Source organism: Telopea speciosissima, chromosome 9 (assembly GCF_018873765.1).
Source record: "Telopea speciosissima isolate NSW1024214 ecotype Mountain lineage chromosome 9, Tspe_v1, whole genome shotgun sequence".
In the NCBI taxonomy this organism is placed as follows: Eukaryota; Viridiplantae; Streptophyta; class Magnoliopsida; order Proteales; family Proteaceae; genus Telopea; species Telopea speciosissima.
The window spans coordinates 3,303,999-3,322,681 of NC_057924.1; the positions used below are offsets into that span (position 1 = coordinate 3,303,999).

At 37.9% G+C, this 18,683-nt stretch overlaps 1 protein-coding gene across 1 annotated transcript; it reads left to right on the forward strand.

Moving 5' to 3' along the window:
• The first annotated feature begins 486 nt into the window (after positions 1-486).
• Positions 487-18,449, forward strand: LOC122639678 (glycerophosphodiester phosphodiesterase GDPDL3-like). Its single transcript, XM_043832571.1, has 9 exons — positions 487-703; positions 1,529-1,825; positions 4,045-4,160; positions 4,418-4,919; positions 6,856-6,894; positions 6,998-7,282; positions 9,723-9,862; positions 16,941-17,424; positions 17,733-18,449. Exons 1-9 carry the CDS (start codon positions 601-603, stop codon positions 18,035-18,037), a joined length of 2,271 nt encoding a protein of 756 aa, XP_043688506.1. The 5' UTR covers positions 487-600; the 3' UTR covers positions 18,038-18,449.
• The last annotated feature ends 234 nt before the right edge of the window (positions 18,450-18,683 follow it).

Genomic DNA, 18,683 nt, shown 5'->3' on the forward strand with positions numbered 1-18,683 from the left:
CCATTAATCACTTCGGTTCTGCTATTAAAATCTTGTGCATTAGGCGAACAGGCATGAGAAGTATTCATGTAGCAGCCGATATTCTAGTGGGTGTACCTCCATCCATGTTTTTAATGTTGTCAGTCATAAAATGACAGAATGGGTTTAAGACTTTAAGTGTTAATGTTTGTAATCTCAGGGTACATAGAATTATCCAAAATTGGGGGATAAAACTATACTTTCGTCAAACCTCATGGGTGGTATGCGTAAATTACCCATTATTCATTTACAGCCTACTTACTAATTGCTTTACAGGTTACAGCCGCCAATGCGATCGGCTCGCTTTGACTCTATAGCTCTGGCTGATAATAGTCGTATCTCTTAGACGTGGGAACTCGTAATTATGAACTGGCCACAGACAGACAATATTAATAATTCATAATTTTATTACAACCGACCTGTTATTATATAAATGGCTAACCAGAAAATATAGTACTCTGCCTCTTCTCTCTCTCTCTCTCTATTTGTACTGAAAAAACTCAAAAAAAGAATTTGGAAATCCGACCCGGAGTAGCCGGAAGTTGAGAGCACTGAGAACTCTTTTCGGCGAACTTGGCGACAATGCCGATCCTCCGATCGCTGTTGTTGCTGTTTGTGCTATATCAAGCAGCTGTGGTCTCAGCTCGGGGATCCAAAAGCATCAGTCCATGGCAGACGTTGAGTGGTGTGTCTTCTTTTACATTTTCTCTTACTTGCTTCTATTCACTATCTGTAGTCTGGATATGTTTGTCTCGCTTTGTTCTTCTACCATTATACAAATTACTGTTAAAAAAAAAAAGTGGAATGAAGAGGCTCTGATTTTGTGTTTCTGAACCAGTTGAGTTTTCCGATCATTTGCACGAATAGGTTTCGTTCTGTCTTCTGTCCTCTCTCTCTCTCTATCGTGATTGTGTGACTTGTGAATTAATGTTTACTGTCAGCATTCTTATTTAGTACAGAATTTCGTTTTAGAAGTTAACGCGAAAATTTTCGAGTGGTAAATCCTGCGAGCAAACTAGTTCTTATAGACTCGAAGAATTGATGCTTTTCCGACCTACTCTTTTTACTGATGATCTATTTTCGCTTTTAGTTCCAGCGGAAAAGCTCAAAACGGCTATATTCAGTGTAGATGGATATTGGTCTTTGTATGTGACAGGATGAACATTAGTTCCTTTAATATTACTCTTCTTTTTGTGGATTTTGTATGTGAACAACTTGATAACCCGACGGTCCCGACGGAATGAATGATGCAAATTTAAGTGGGATCCTGGGCACCTTGCTGCTTCTTTTATTTTTTTATTTTATACTTATGATTTGTAATTAAGTAGATGTCTTGTTTACCTGCATGTCACAGGATTGTATGTTAATTGAGTAATTTTAATTTTTTTTAAAATTTGTTTACAAGAAGAATTTCTACCAATTAAAATCTTTCTCTGTGAATTAAATAATAAAATCATTGTGACCTACTATGTCATGTATGGCAGGCTTATCTTGCGGTTCTTGTTTGCAGGAAATGCACCTTTAGTTGTTGCAAGGGGTGGTTTCTCAGGGATATTTCCCGATTCCAGTGTTAATGCCTACAATTTGGCACAGTTGACTAGCTTATCAAATGTGATCTTATGGTGCGATGTACAGTTGACGAAGGATGGAGCTGGGATCTGCTTTCCAACCCTCACTCTAGACAACTATTCTGACATTTCAACTGTTTTCCAAAATGGAAAGGCAAACGTCTATCAAGTGAATGGGGTAGCTGTGCAAGGATGGTTTTCTGTGGATTATACTTTAAAAGAGTTAGCCAATGTCTACTGTAAGTTACGATTTTGTTAACTGTTAGTCTACTACCAGTCTTAACTGCTTGAATATAATAGACTCGTCCATTAACCTATAAAGATGTCTGACATATTTCAGTCTTAATATGTCACATATGCCGTCTCTTCTTTTGCCTACTGTACCTTTTTAAACATCTTGTTCGTAAATGTCCTCCTTTACTTTTCTTTTTCTTATTATTTTTTTGGGTTTAGTTCAATTGTTCTTTGAAGTTAGACTGATGGTTGCTTGCCATATTTATTAATTATTTTCAAATTTATTCTGATTTATTAAGCTATCGTAAGTTTTTGAACTGCCATTTATTTCCCAGACTTGTGGAGAAATAATCGATTGTGAAAGTACAATTTAGTTTTGAAGGCATCTGTCTTAATAAGAGGGCATTGAAGCCCAGATGTTCTTCTATGCCCACTTTTTTTTTAAAGAAGAAAAGAACCATTTATGAGTATTCAGTAAGAAGTGCTTGTAGCTTCAGTGGATCACTTTGTTTCATGCGGATTTATAATGTTCTTTAACTACCGTTCGTTTGTACACTTTTTGAGGTGGTCAAACCTTTCCTATGTCGAGGAAGCTGGTGTTCAGAAAATAATGCTACTTTGTCCCCCCTCATCCTTTTATCTTTCTCTTTATGGGGATCAGAAAGTCTGTGATGGTCCCCTTGCCATGGAGGCTTATAAATTTCGATCTAATGTGGGGCTTTGAGAACACGACTGTGAATTAAAGAAGATATCTTAATTTTAAGAATTTCTGATAAAAGGAATTCAAGTGGAAATTGAGAGTTGTTGCTTCCTTTCTTTGTTGAGATTCCATTTTTGCCATTTTGGGGAATGAATATGGAACCAATAAAGTGTTGAATCATGAATGAGTTATTGTACTTCTCCTCCCACTCTCTAATGGACATCACTGTGATTGAGAGGAAAAGAAAATTTAGAAGGAGAAAATTGACACCAAATTGCAAGTAGCAATCAATAATAATTATATGATTGATACATGATAGTAGGCCATAGCAGTCAGAGTTGAGGTGCCTATTAACTTGGTGTTTGTCTTAGTTACTTAGATCACCCAAATGCTGCCTGTACAAAAAATTGCACCTTTGGGGGATCACCTTACCCCTTATCAACTTCATCGGACAAGAAAGATATTCCTTTTCCTGAAGAGAGAAAACTCATGAATGTACTTTACCAAGATATGGAGCTTCCGAGGACAATTTACTTTCTGGATGACTAGTATACCCCATTGGGTTGAGTCAGTAAAGTCTATTGGTAAACTAGAACAGTAATAGAGAGTTTTGTCCAGCCTTTGAAAAGCATGTTTAGCTTGAGACACTCACTTTTATCTTTCACTTTTCTTTTTGTTTTTACATCATTCATTTGTCATTTTCCAATTTTCACTTCTCATCTCATTTCCCTTCCCTCTTTTTCTATCTCTTCATTCCCTTATTTTGTTTAGTTCTCAGTTTTACCTACTTTGTTTGTTTGGATCCTTGTGGCCGACCCCATTAAGTTGGGATAAGGCTGAGTTTGTTGTTGTTGTTGTTGGTTGGCTTGACAACCAAGAATTCCCCCCCCCCCCAATACACTGTCAGACATGCACTCGCGGAATTATCAGGAATAATTAACTGCCTCACATCTACTAATTTCCCTTATTTATACAATTAGCCAGTTAGTGGAAGGAAAGAAAGGGGTGGTGGTGGAAAATACTGATCTTGGGGAAGAAAATTTGCTGACTCGGAACAAATGTAGAACTCCTATTTTTTTGCTTTACATTGAAGTGTAATCCTGTAGAGCCACTTCCATCTTATACTCCCATTAAGTGAAAGAATGGTGTTTTTTGGAGTTCCCTTCTGTTGAAAAAAAGGAGTGAAAATACTTCTTTATGCACTCTTATTTATAGTTAAGATTATCCCAATGGTCGAAGCAGATTTGCGTTAGAGATTCAGATGAAAAAACGGCTAATCATTGAGGAAAATGATATAAATGACTATATTTAGGTTTGTGTGTGCCTTTCTTGGTGAGAAAAATCTTGCTTAAAAATAAATTGGTCCTAGGGGTTTAAATTATGGTGCTTGATAAGCTAGTGAATGAAATGTCTAGTACTTATGAAGTTTTTCTTCTGCTCACTTTCGGATATTAATAGATTTATTACTTTTCGCATTTTGACATATTTGAGTGTGTAGTAACTGCTCCTTTGTTACATCGACAGTGACTCAAGGAGTTTTTTCTCGAAGTGATAAGTATGATGGGATATTCAATATACTTACTGTTGAAGAAGTAGTATCATCCGAAGTCCAACCGGCTGGCTTGTGGTTGAATATTCAGGTAATTACAGATGCATTTTACATTGAAGTGGTGCCTTTTGATAATGCAGGGTAGATGTTGTTCCGGTTGCTACATCATTTACCTATTTTTGTGTCTTCTTCCATTTTATGATATTCTAAAAGTTCAGTTCCCTAAATCTCCATATTTGAAGGATTCTAAGAAAATTTAAATGCTGTAATTGTTACCATATAATGTGCATTATTTAAAATATGCTTATGATGATTATTGACCTAATTTTATCTCATCATTCTTTTCAGCATGATGCATTCTTCAGGCAACATAATTTGAGCATGCGAAGCTTTGTGCTTTCTATATCAAAACATGTTGTTGTTGATTATGTCTCATCACCGGAGGTGGGTTTCCTGAGCAGTATTGCTTCACGATTTAAAGGAACAAAGACGAAACTGGTCTTCCGTTTTCTTGGGATGAATGATGTTGAGCCATCAACTAACCAGACTTATGGTTCACTTTTAAGTAATCTTACACTTGTCAAGACATTTGCCTCTGGAATACTTGTTCCCAAGACATATATATGGCCTGTAAATTCTGGTCTATATCTACAATCTCCTACATCTGTTGTGTCGGATGCTCATAATCAAGGACTGGAAGTATTTGCCTCGGACTTTGCAAATGATGTAGTTTTTAGCTACAACTACAGCTATGACCCTATAGCTGAGTATCTTTCATTTGTTGACAATGGTAATTTCTCTGTTGATGGTGTGCTGTCAGACTTCCCTATAACTCCATCAGAGGCCATAGGTAAGCCTTCTCTTTGAGTTATGCTAAGTTATGCTGTATGAATAAAATTCCTGAAAGAAATGTTTTTCAACGGAAAAATTTGAGAATTTGGGGAACCCCTCTGCCTCAAAAGCAATAGGTTGCCATCATATATTAAATCTAGTCAATTAGAGGCTGGCCTGCGTGTGACATTTCCATTTACAATTTCCTCAAATGAACTCAGATTTGATACATCGAACTAAGATCTGCTCCTACTTATTGTCACTATTAGCAACTTCTATTGGAGTGAACAACAAAACAAGGACATAGTAAATGGTTTACTCGTAACTTACAGTTTTCGGCATAATAATTAATTCAATGTCTTTGGACTTCCATGGAGGTTATACATGAATTTTTTTTTCTTGTTGGAACTTCCATGTGCTTGGTTTTATTTTTTAACAATTGCAGTCTTCTGATTGTTGATGGAAAATCCGTTCAAAATGTTGTCAGCTATTGATGAGATATAGTTGTTTAGTGTGAGCCTGTTACTTGCTATCTATCTTCATTTATTCTTATGCAAATGAAAATTCGTGTTTATTGTGAGCTGAATATCTGTAGTTTGTAATCTGTGGATGTCACTTCTGAAAGCCCTTGCTTGAGCTAACTTAACTTGATTTGTCAATCTTAACGTATGAATCTGACTCTACTTGTGGATTATGAGTTGGCTCATAAGTGGTCATAAGAATCAATAGTGAACCAAGAATACATGAGAGACTGTGTGATGCTACATATGATCAAGTGGAAGAAACCCACTTTGAGAACATCTTCAAGTAATGAGAACCGGGGGGGGGGGGGGCATCAAATCCATTTGATGCAAAGGAAAGATGAGTGATCCAATTTAAAAATAGTATGGTAAGTAATTCAGTAGAGATGAACTGTAATACCTGATTCAGCAGAGATGAACCTGGGGGGGGGGGGGCATCGATAGTTTAGGAGGAACATGCTAATATACATAAGCAAAAGCGAAAAAATGTTACAAGGTACTTATTGCTGCTCAAGTGTATTAACAATTTCTAGTTTTACAAGTAATTACATCTTGATGTACTCTAGTAGCTTGCTCCAGAGGTTCAATTCCTTCATTTAAGGAGATGGAAGGGTGCCAGACACTGGTCTTGTTGTTCTGGAGTTCATAAATTACACAGCATGTTGGATAGAAAGTAAAAAAATTTGCACTATCGTCAAATATTTTGTAGTGAATGGTTGGCGCTCTCATAAAACATTTTGAAGCAAATGATATGCTTAGTTATTGCCACTATCATGAAACTATGTCAGAAACTCACCTGAATCAAATGACCTAGGGGCTAGGGCAGTAATCCTTTAGGTCCAAGTCATCCTAACTCGGATATTATCCATGGTTAGAATTAATAGCCAAATCTTGTTAGAAATAACTATAACTCCATCTGCAGGTAGAAAGATCTAGCTAAAATCTTGGTTGATTTTGGAGGAAATGGTGTTGGGGTCAAGAATTTAGCTTATAGCTTCCCTGTTCCAAGTGGATTTTCTCATCCACTTCAATCTTGACCAAAGAAGAACAATATCATTGAGACTTCCTTTCCCCTAGATTTTGAATGGTTATATGATCAATCTGCAAAAATAGAAAGAAGTTAAATTTTCTGGACTGTACACTAAAGGTGCTCTGTAGGAATAACGGAATAAAACTAATCTTAGTTGTGTTCACTTTTCAGAGCAGAATGGAAATAGAAATGTAAAACTAGTTCAATGTTGATGGGTTCAGGTAGATCCCTACCATTTTTTTTTAATTCCCTACTAGTTTATTAATTTATAGAATGTGTAAATAAGGGGCAAAGGGTGGAGATGAAGTGTGTAGGCCATTTGTATGCATTCAAAAGATTTTTTGTTTTAATTATTATTTTCTTCTCCCCTCCAGGATATTGATTTCTTTATACTCTTACTGCAGATTGCTTTTCTCATATAAGCAAGAATAGTACTGGACAAGGTTTGCCGCTATCATACCTTTGAACCCTTTATACAGCTTTTGACCTTTTCTTCCAATATCAACAACAATGCCAACTTAGTTCTTTGCCTTATTTGTCTTCCAGCACCACCAGTGGTTATCACGCACAATGGAGCTAGTGGAGTCTACCCTGGCTGTACTGATGTTGCTTATCAGCAAGCTGTAGAAGATGGTGCCGATGTTATTGACTGCTCTGTTCAAATGACAAGCGATGGGATCCCCATATGCTTAGGCTCAATTAATCTTATAGAGGGCACAACAGTCGCTCTGTCACCTTACGGCATTCGTTCCGTTATTATTCCTGAGCTTCAGAATACCGCTGGGATTTTTACGTTCAACCTCACATGGAAAGAGATTCAAAACTTGAAGCGTGAGTTGCCATGGTTTTATTATTCTCAATTTACCTTGTGAAATTGAAGTTTGATTTTAATTTATTTTTTTATGGGAACTTGGCATGCTTAGACTTGTAGACATATTTCATGAAAGATTTAATTCTTAAAATCTTCAGCAGATGTTGGTAATCAATATTTTGTTAATCTGTAAGATAATAGTTTCTTAACAAAGAAAATATTTCTACACATTTAAATCCTTCAACTGTACTGGACCGTCTCATTGGCCACATGGATGATGATGTGGCCAATATGGTCGGTCCAATTTATAGACTATTCTAGATCTTTGATACATTCAGTTGCAGAGTCCATGTCAGCCCTTATACCATTTTTTGTGAAACATTATGAGATTATTTGAACATACCACGTTAGGAGAGGGTAATGTGGTAAACATGCAAGACCTTTTTGGTCTGCCACCTAAAAATGTGAGATTAGTTCATCCATCCCCTTACAACTTTCTAAATGAGATTCAAAACATATGGAATCTTTTTTTTTTTTTGGGGGGGGGGGGGAGAGGGGTGGATGTTGAGATAACAATGATTTATTGATGAGAATAAGAGCAGATAAAAGGGACATCATGCTCAGGCCTGCTTGAAAAAAACAGGTTCAATTCTGAGGGTTGCCACCTTGGGCAAAAAAGATATTGAAGGTTAGACCGACTCCAGTCCACCCCTCCCAAAACCTGCAAAGTGGTACTTGCACTGGGGTATGGTATGGCCTTTTAATTAAGAAACAGATAAAATAACAGCCCTGAAAAGGGCGATTTAGTAATCAATGATCAACCACCCCAAAACAATTGAAGCCTACTTCTTGGGTCGCTGAAAGCAACAAATGTGAGTTGATCATGAATCTCATAGGTGCACAGACCTCCGTGGCTCTTTGTTAGAATCCTTTATGCACCTAGCAACATTTGCAGAACCTCCATTCACCACCACTTGGCTGTGTCCTAAGGTGCTCTAGAACTCCAATTCTATCTTCAAAGCCATCAATTCAGCTTGAGTGGCCTCTAGTAAAACATGTGCAATTCCTTGAAGGAAAATTCAGCCCCATTCTGGTTTGAAGTTATTCAGTTTCATTTTTGATTGGAAAAAGTCTAACAATCAGAGTTTGGGTTTTTATAGTATATATTTTTTAACTGTCTGGTTACCTTCAAAATTAACTAAAGCTTTAGTACTAGAGGACAAGAATCCTTCTAGCATGTCATCAGTATGTAGGTGAGGAGAGAGATACGGAAGGGGGAGGGAGAGTTCACTTACTGTGGATTCCTGCATAAGTTATAGGCTTATAACCATCTATTAACATGTTATTAGTTTATGATTATTTGAGTACAACACGAGTTACTTATTTACGCTCTTGCGTAAGTATAGTTTTGGTTGTTTTATAATAAAATATTTATATGGTCTAAAAAAAAACACAGTGTACCCTTGAGTTCCTCTGGAATCCTAATTTTTGGGGTTTTCTAAGTTTGTCACCTCATGTCCCTGTCAGTTTTTGACTTCTGAACTTGTATACATGTAAAATAGATATCAATTATCCCATTAATCAGTCATGGAGAAAATAGCATTAACTTTTCCTCATGATAAATTTTTAACTATATCTAGCCTACAAAAGGAAGGCATTTTTGAAAAGAAATTTCAATTTGCTATGTCAAATTTCCTTCTTGCACCTAATGGATTTTGGCATGTCAAATATGATAGAATTTGATCTGTCCATCTTTAACACGAGAGCAGGAATGTCAATGCTAATCTTGTGAAAAGAGGGCCTTGGAACTCTGTTACAGATATGGTAACTCTATTCCAATATGGTTGGTGATCATCTTTGACCAATTCAGTCCACATTATTTCATTTTTCAGCTTTCTTTTTATTTTCCATCTGTCATTTGATATTTGACATTTTTCATTTCGCATCTCATTTCCCATCTCTTCATTCCTCCCCGGCCCGCCCTGCTTTTTTTTGTTTAGGCCTCAATTTTCCCTACTTTGTTCTGTTGGATACATGTAGCCAACCCCATGTAGTTGGGATAAGGCTGAGTTTGTTGTTGTTGTTGTAGCTATGATTATATTATGAGTAGAATAGGAGTTTTCAGATGAATATCTCTCGAGTCTGGCTAAAATAGTTTTTTTTCTTTCATGTAAATAGCAACATAAATTTAGCTAATTGTTCTCAAGGGGAATCAGCTAAGGGGACCAGACAGCACAAACAGTGGAATTACTGTTCCATGTTTTAACTTTGCTTTTGGGTAGACAAGTTTCTGTTACTCATAATATAAGTGAGCTTTTGTTCCTTAAAAAAGAAACGTTTGGCTAGATTTTCTATATCTTGAACAATATTACATAAAACTTTTTAATGTTATGTAATGGTTTTTTTTTTTTTTAAATTCCATTACACCTTGTTGATTTCTAAATTTTCCTTTTCTTGTAGCTGCTATATCGAATCCATTCTTGGATTACCAGTTGTACCGGTATCCAGCACATAAAAATTCTGGAAATCTTGTCTCATTGGATTATTTTTTAAGCTTTGCAAAAACCAAGCCTCTTTCTGGGGTCTTGGTAAGTGTAGAGGTCAGTATACTACAATCTCTTTCTGCCTTTCCTGCTTATAAAAATAGATAATTGATCTATTACTCCTAAATCCTGGATATCATTTAGGCCAATTAAGAACCAGATGGGAACTGTCACTTTCTTTTATAATTGAGGAAAAATATTAAGTAGGCCTAGAAAAATCTTCAGTTGAAATGGTTTTAACGACCTGATATGTCAATTTGTTCCCTGAAGAATCTGTTGGTGGGTCAATGTGACTTTTCAAGTGTTTGGGTTCATATACCTTGAAATTTGCACCTGTCGGGTACTATCTCTGATATTCTCAGATAGGCTTCTTACCGAGTCTGATCAGATTTGGTAGAATTTGTGATTGTTATTGATGAAACTCAGGAAGGGGGTGGCTCCCCCACCACTTTATTCATTCTCTTGCACTTCCTTATCCCACTTCCACTTCAGTTCACTTCCTTGCACTTCCACCTTCCACTTTATAGAGCTGTCTTGGTATCCAAGCACAACCTTATGAAATTATATATTAAAGGCTAGGTAAGTCTTCTTGTGACAATATCAGAAACTAAAAACCAGTACCCACAACCAAGGAGAAGAGAGGAGGGGAGAAGAATTGGGGAAAGAAGAGAAGAAGGCTGAACACGATAGAATTGAATTTCTGTCGTGAGCAGCAAACTTATTTATATTAATGAAAATCAACTCTTAGTAGGCTGTCTACTAAGAGTCGAAGACTTGTTACAATTACATTTAAAGCAAACTGGAAATAAAACAATTAACTAAGCCTAACAAGCCTAATTACAATAGGAAAGATAAAACATAAACTAGCTAAGCTACTTAGACATGATCCCATAGTACAAGGTCCATGGACATCCAAGGACCCCAAACCGAGACACACTTCAACACTCCCCCTCAGGCTGGAGTATATATATCTCTTTTACCCATCATGGAACAACCACTAAGAAACGCAGGTTGGAATAGTACCTTCATGAACATATCACCAAGTTGATTGTTGGAGTTGACAAACGGAGTCGAAATAAGCTTTTGCATAACTGCATTTCTCACAAAAATGACAATCGATCTTAATATGCTTGGTCCTCTCGTGAAAAACCGGATTACTAGCAATATAAATTGCCGCTTGATTATCACAATACATCTTCATAGGTTTAGGAACTAAGAACCCCAATTCTTGTAGGATGGACTTCAACCACATCAACTCCGTTGTAGTACCAGCCATAACTCTATACTCAACATCTGCAATCAACCGAACCACAGTAGTCTGCTTTTTACTCCTCTAAGAACAAGATTACCACCAACAAACAGACAATATCCAATGGTCAATCAATGATCGTTGGCAGCACCAGCCCAATCAGTATGAGTAACTAACAATATCAGTATGACCATGATGAAAATAAACAAGAGCTTTACCATGAGCACCTTTAAGCTATCTCGGTATATGACTAGTAGAATCCCGGTGACCATGTCTAGGACTCTCCATGAATTGGCTGATAACTCCAATTGCAAGGAAATATCCTGACAAGTAACAGTCATATAGATAAGTTTCCCAACTAGTCTTCTATACTGCTGTTTTATCCACAAATTCTTTGTCATCACACACCCCAAGTTTCAGATTAGGATCCATAGGGTTATCAACAGGCTTACAGCCCAACATACCAGTCTCAGATGGAAGATTTAGAACATATTTTCTCTGAGACTAGCTAACACCCTTTTTACAACGTACAAGTTCAAATTCCAAATGGTACCTGAGCATCCCTAAGTCCATCTGAAGATGTTGGTGGAGATATGCCTTGACATCTTCAATACTGGAAGAATCATTACCTGAAATTATAATATCAACGTACACAACAAGAATGACGACCTTGTCCCCACAACGACAAACGAACACCGAGTGATCAGAGAAGCATGAAGTGAATCCATAACCACCAATATATTTTTTTTTGAACTTATCAAACTAGGCAAGGAGACTGTTTCAGTCCATAAATAGCCTCGTGAAGACGACATACCTTGAACACATTCTCCCCCTAAGCAACATACCCCGGAGGTTGCTCCATATATACTTGTTCCTCAAGATCATCATAAAGAAAGGCAATTTTTAATATTTAGCAGAAATAGAGGCCAATCAAGATTCGCAGCCAAGGAGATAAAGAACACGAATAGAATCGTGCCACTGAAGAGAAGGTCTCAAAATAATTTAGGCCATATGTCTGAGTAAATCCTTTGGCAATCGAGCGAGCTTTCAGCCACTCAATTGAACCATTTGGAAGGTACTTAACTGTGTACACCCAACAAAGCCTCACGAGCTCCTCTCCTAAGGGTAAGTCAGCAAGAGACTAAGTTCGATGATCCAACAGGGCATCCATCTTAAATAGCATGTTTCCATCCAGGATGCGACAACGCTTCCTGATACTTGGTAGGTACAGACTTAGTAGATAAAGAAAATGCAAAGTTGTATAGTCAGAGTGGAAGATGAGACATAGTAACAAACTGAGAAACAGGATAAGCAATATGAGATTGTTGAGTACAAGTACGGATACCATTACGAAGAGAAACTGACAGGTCAGGAGAAGAAAGATCTCCAGACAAAGGGTCTAATGAAATAGAGGGCGGTTGTGAAAATTCAACTTGGTCTGTCAAAGTTGACTTGGGACAATGCTTGTAGACCTGCAATTACTTAGGTGGAGAACTAATAGTGGAAGAGTTAGTAAGGGGAATAAGGCAGGGATTGGTGGAGAAAGTGAAACATTTGCATCCATCTGATGGCTTTCTGTAGAGAAAAATGGTGTAGATTTAAAGAAGGTAACATCAGTACTGACAAACTGTTGACGTGTAATAGGATCATAACATTTATAACCTTTCTAGTGCGAGCATATCCAAGAAAGACACACTTAGTAGCATGCAGGGATAATTTATAAATATCGATTATGAACAAAACATATATACCTAAACACCCATGGGGGTAAACCAAACAAAGTGGCATCATGAAAACACTATAGAAAAGGGAGATTTGTTATTGAGAACAACAGATGGCATAAATAGCAAGCAGTAAGCACTGCATGAGTCCAAAAATATTTCAGAATATTCATGCAAAACATTAAAAAACGGGCAATCTCTAGCAAGTGCCGGTTTTTCCATTCAGCAACACCATTCTGTTAGGGAATATAAGAGCAACTAGTTTGATGTATCATACCACAAGCAGAATAAAAGTCAGATATTTCACATTGGGTATATTCTAAAGCATTATTTGAATAAAAAACTTTAATTGATACACCAAACTGAGTCTTGATTTCAGAATAAAATTGTTTAAAGGCAGATAAAAATTTAGAACGATCCTTTAACAGATATAACCACGCCATTCGAGAATGATCGTCAACAAAAGTAACAAAATAGACAAATCCTAATTGACTCTTGACACGATATGGACCCACACATCAGTGTGAACTAAGGAAAACAAGGAAGGCTAAGAAGAGCATCGCAAGGCGGGAATGAGGTACGGTGATGCTTTCCCAGCTCACAGGCTTCACACTCAAGACGAGATATTTTCTTGCAATTGGAAACCATTTGTTGAAGCTTGGAAAGAGAAAGATGTCCCAATTAGTAATGCCACTGAAGCGAAGAGGTAGAGGAAGAAGTAGCAGAAGCAACTGTAGGAGTATAGTCATCAAAATAATAGATACCATCCTTCTCATGCCCTCCACAATTGTTTTCCTTGTGTGGATATCTTGAAGTATACAACAAGTAGGATAAAAAGTGATTGAGCTATTTAAAGATTTCGTCAATTGACTAACAAGCGGAAGATTTAAAGGTAAGGTAGGAACATGAAGAACAAAAGTTAACTTAGGAAAAGAGGGCAAATAGACACACCCAGAAATAGACACATGAGTAGGTGAGCCATTAGCAAGTATGACTCGAGAGGGATGTTCAATTTGCTAGAGTGAAGAAAGAACTTGGGACTTACCAGTTATATGGGTATAAACACCCGAATCAATTATCCATGGAGTAGATGAAGTGGTAATAAGCAAGGTGGATGTACTTGTGTAGGCCAGGGGGCTGTGGATGATGAAGTGCCGGTGGATGTCTGAAGATTTTGGAGAAGTTTAAGTAATTGATAGTTGTCAATCTCGAGACACAGAACTCGATGAAGGAGCTCTAAATGAGGCCTTCTCAGACACAACGGTATTGGCTAATTGGGGGCCCACTCTGGTCGACCATGCTTAGCTCAACATGTATCAACCGTATGATTTGACTTACCACAAAAGGAACACTGTTTGCCAGGTCGATCATCAAGTTGTCCACATGTACTGTGACCACCACGGCCACGACCTCCCCATGAGCCACACCCTCTCCCAGAGAAGTTAGAACATCGGCCACAGCCAGCAACAATGCAGAATTGTCATTAGGAGAGGTTTCAGATTGGAAAGGAGTAACAATCTGTTGGAGACGGGCAAATGACTCATTAAGTGAAGGAACCTTCTCCTCAGGAAGCAACTGTCTCTTAACAAACTAATAATTTGAGTTTACTGCCGGCCATAAGCCTTGCAACATGAAATTATTCCCGCTGAATTTTCAATTGCTCCATATTAATAGTAAGAGGCTGATGAATGTTGAGCTCCTCTATCATACCCTTAAAGATACTGAAGTACTCATCCAAAGACCAGTCCCCCTATTTCAAGTTAAAAATCGCATCATATAAACCATAAATATGGGATATATTCTTCTCTTGAGAGAAGGTTTGCTTCAAGTCATCCCAATCTCTTTTTGCACTTGTGGAACATGACGTTGGTTGCAATAGCGGGATCCATACTGTTCCACAACCATATGAGAAGGGTGTGATTCTCACGTATCCACTCATAGGATTCAACATCAGATGGTTCTTTGGAATCAGCAGAAGGAGGTTTAGATTGAGATATTTCAGCTTTCTTTTGACATTAATGTAAACCTTAAATGCCTGAGCCCATAACAGATAATTATAAAGTGATCTGAACATTGACTTGTTTGAGGTTTGCTTAGGATCAGCCATTATGTACAGCGGGAACTTTACCAATCAGATGCAAGAAGACCAATCAACCAGTCAGTAGAAGAAACCGATAAGCCAGGTAAAACACCTCCGGCCAACAAAAATTGGAGTGCGGAGAATTGAAGCAACCAAGGTTATATCAATCTCCAACCTTGGAGATATATGGTAAAGCAATAGTGGAAGAAATCCCACAATAAGACACTGTTCTAATGAGAATCCAGCAACCAGTAAGCAAAATATTCAAATCTGAGATAAAACACCCAGATTTTGGGTGAGTAAAAATTACTTTCAATCCGAGAGGCAGATTGCCTCCAAACCAAGGTTGAAGGACCTTCCAGGGGGGGGGGGGGAAAACAAATCCCTAGAAGATCAACTGAATCTGATGCGCAGATTCAATTTAATTTCAAAAATCAAATCTGTAAAGAAGTACCCAAAAACAGGGTACTGCCAGCTGGAATTGGTGTAGCTTCTATAAGGAGATAAAAAGGCCTGATCAGTCTTCAGTAGGAATCGAGTGTGCATACCTGAGGGCTCAATACAGCCCTAAAACTTCAAGTTAAAATAATGGCCAGATTGGGAGTACCAATAAATCTCGATTCAGTCAACAGAGAGGATATAAACCAGGCACCGCCAGGATAAAACTTCAAGGAATTTGATATAGAGAGACAAATAGCCCCATGAAGAATCTGTTGTAAGCAGTAGTCTTCATGCAGATAGCATTATCGAAAAGAACCCTAGTCTTCCATTAACATAACTAGGTCTTCATTACAGAAAATTGCAGTAAAGGGTGGCTGCACACCACAGGAGAGAAATTCAAATAGAATCTCTCAAAACAGCAGGATTGGGGATTGCAGGTACCAATTAAAATAGCTCTGATACCATGTGAAAATATCAGAAACTAAAACCCAGTACCCACAACCAAGGTGAAGAGAGAGAAGGAGAGACAAACTGGGGAAGAAGAAAAGAAGGATGAACACGATATTATAGAATTTCTATTGTGAGCAGCACACTTATTTATATTAATGAAAATCAATTCTTAGGAGGCTGTCTACTAATAGTCAAAGACCTATTACAATTACGATTATAATTAAAGCAGGCTAGAAATAAAACATTTAACTAAGCCTAACAAGCCTAATTACAATAGGAAAGATGAAACATAAACTAGCTAAGCTACTTACACATGATCCATAGTACAAGGTCCATGGACCCCCAAACCAATACACACTTCAACACTTCTTTGTTACAATCAATAGAAACCATTCCTTTTGGACAGAACCACCTCGAATGTTTCATCTGTCACCGCAAAGAGGGAGGCGGGGGTCGGGGATGAAGCTACCTGGTTTCCAGCCAAGGGTTGCCCATTTACCTTGAGATTGCTCCTCAATGCTTACTGAATACCATGCTCATTTCGTAAAAATAGACATTCCAATTGTTTTTCCTCTCAAGTTAGTATTATTCATCTTCACTTGGTTGCCTGCTGAAGCATGCGCATTGCATGACATTGATGACCCAAGCCCAGCAGGTAAAGGAGGTGGTTCTATTGAGTTGGTGCCCAGCTTAAATCTTTGGCCAAACCAATTCAAATTTGAATCTTGACTTGTTACAAGCTCATTCTAGATGGAGTAGAATGATGGGACTGTGTTTTTGTAGCTGACCCCTAATTCTTTCCCCTAGTGCTTAGTTGTGACTAGTCATTATAAGATTCATTAAAGTGTAAGATGGTGGGACAAGTTTGGGTATATCCTTCTGACATTACCTTATGCAAGACACATTCAAAAGGTCCGGAAACCAATATTCAGTGGGTCTCCCCTGGCAGTTGCCACTTGATTAAAATCTCATATAACCTATTTGTTTTGGATGTTAAGAAGGGGGAAAACCACAATAAAATAATAAAAAATTGGGGAATCATCTTTGGGATGATGGTCTTCCATTTCAGTAGTTAGTTTTGAGAGGACCTACTCTCTTAAATGCATACCATCCCTGCGATGATGTAGGGTTTACTTCCCACCTCTCATTTACTTCAGGTGTGATAAAACTATTGTTTGCTTTCTATTTGTGCAGAATGCTGCCTACCTTGCAGAGTATCAGGGTTTAAGCGTAATTGATGCAGTTATTGATTCCTTAAACAAGTCTGGTTACAATAACCAGACACTCCAGAAAGTAATGATCCAGTCCACCAACAGCTCTGTTCTGAAGGAGTTTAAAATGAAAACCAGTTATGAGCTTGTATACCAGGTTGATGAGACTATCCGTGATGCCCTTAACTCATCCATCAAGGACATCAAGGGATTTGCACATTCTGTGTCGGTCACCAAGCAGACCATCTTTCCGAAAAACCAAGGCTTCCTCACTGGTGTTACTAATGTGGTGGATAAGCTTCATTCATATAACTTATCTGTCTATGCATATGTGTTTACTAATGAGTTTGTATCGCAAGCATGGGACTTCTTCTCAGACCCAACAGTCGAGATAAATAACTTTGTAAGCGCAGCTAATATTGATGGACTCATCACCGAATTCCCAGGGACAGCCGTATCATACAGAAGTAAGTACGCATCTGAGAAATGCCTCCAATTTAGATTGCGCAAGAATGTTATACACTTTAGAAATCACCATTCATAATAGAGTTTTTCAACTTCTCATTGATAAAAAGAAGCTTGACCTTGTTCTGTAGCTATCTCATGTACGGGGCTGTGCTAATATTTGACTTTAAAGCAGAAGCATGTTTTGTTCATTGTATGATTCATTCCATTGATTTATAAGTAATAGTATTTGGGTACCCTATCATTCAACAGTTTGCAAATGATGCTTACTTCAGTTACTGATGCGGTTTTTTGCTTTGTGTTTATGTAGAAAACAAATGTTTAACCATGGGCAACAACACACCAAACTACATGCTTCCTGTTCAGCCTGATGGTCTCATGCAATCCATTCCTAATAATGCTTTGCCACCAGCTGAGGCTCCGAATCAAATCCTGACAGATTCTAATGTCATAGAGCCACCTTTGCCTCCTGTTGTACAGAAACTGCCAACCTTCGTAACACCTGGACCAGCTGCAGCTCCAACTGCATCTACTCCAAATGGCCAGCCACAGAGAGCCACTGATTTTTTCCTATCATCTCTTCTTCTTGTGCTTCTTGCGTTTCTCATATTCTGAAGTAGGGACACAGATCATCACCATCTCCTTTTGCATCTTCTATCAATTATCATCTCTAGCAAAACTCCATGCATTGCTTGTGCTGTGTTGAGACTGGCACACAACTCCAACTATATGACTGTCAGAGTATTGCCCTATCAAAGTTTTTCAGGCTGCAGATAGTTGGAATTTCGGCTGAATGTTTACAGTTTATCCATTTGTCCCCCCTTTTGCTCTACTTTTCTGCTTTTTTTCTTTCTTTGGGGTTCTGTTAATGGTGTATTTTTGTCCATTCTCCCATATTCTGAGAACAGATACAGATGCAAGTTTGCGACGCATCATGTAGATTATTTTTTGTGCTCTAGGAAATTATTTTATTCTCAGGATTGTATTACTGTACATTCATTTGTAACAAAAGTTCATGTGTTGCTTACTTCTGTGCTGCTACTGTTAAAATGCTCATTGTTTTCTTTGGGTCCTTTTTTCTTGCACAATATAATCTATATGCCCAATCAATGGGGCGTCCGAGGGGAGCAATACGATTTTTCTGTTACGATCCCCCTAAATCAATCAAGTGGGGGTTGATTCTACATTGATTGCGTAAGGGATTTGGTGTAAATTGATATGATCTTGAGTTCCCTCACCTTATAAGCTGGTTTTAAGAGCA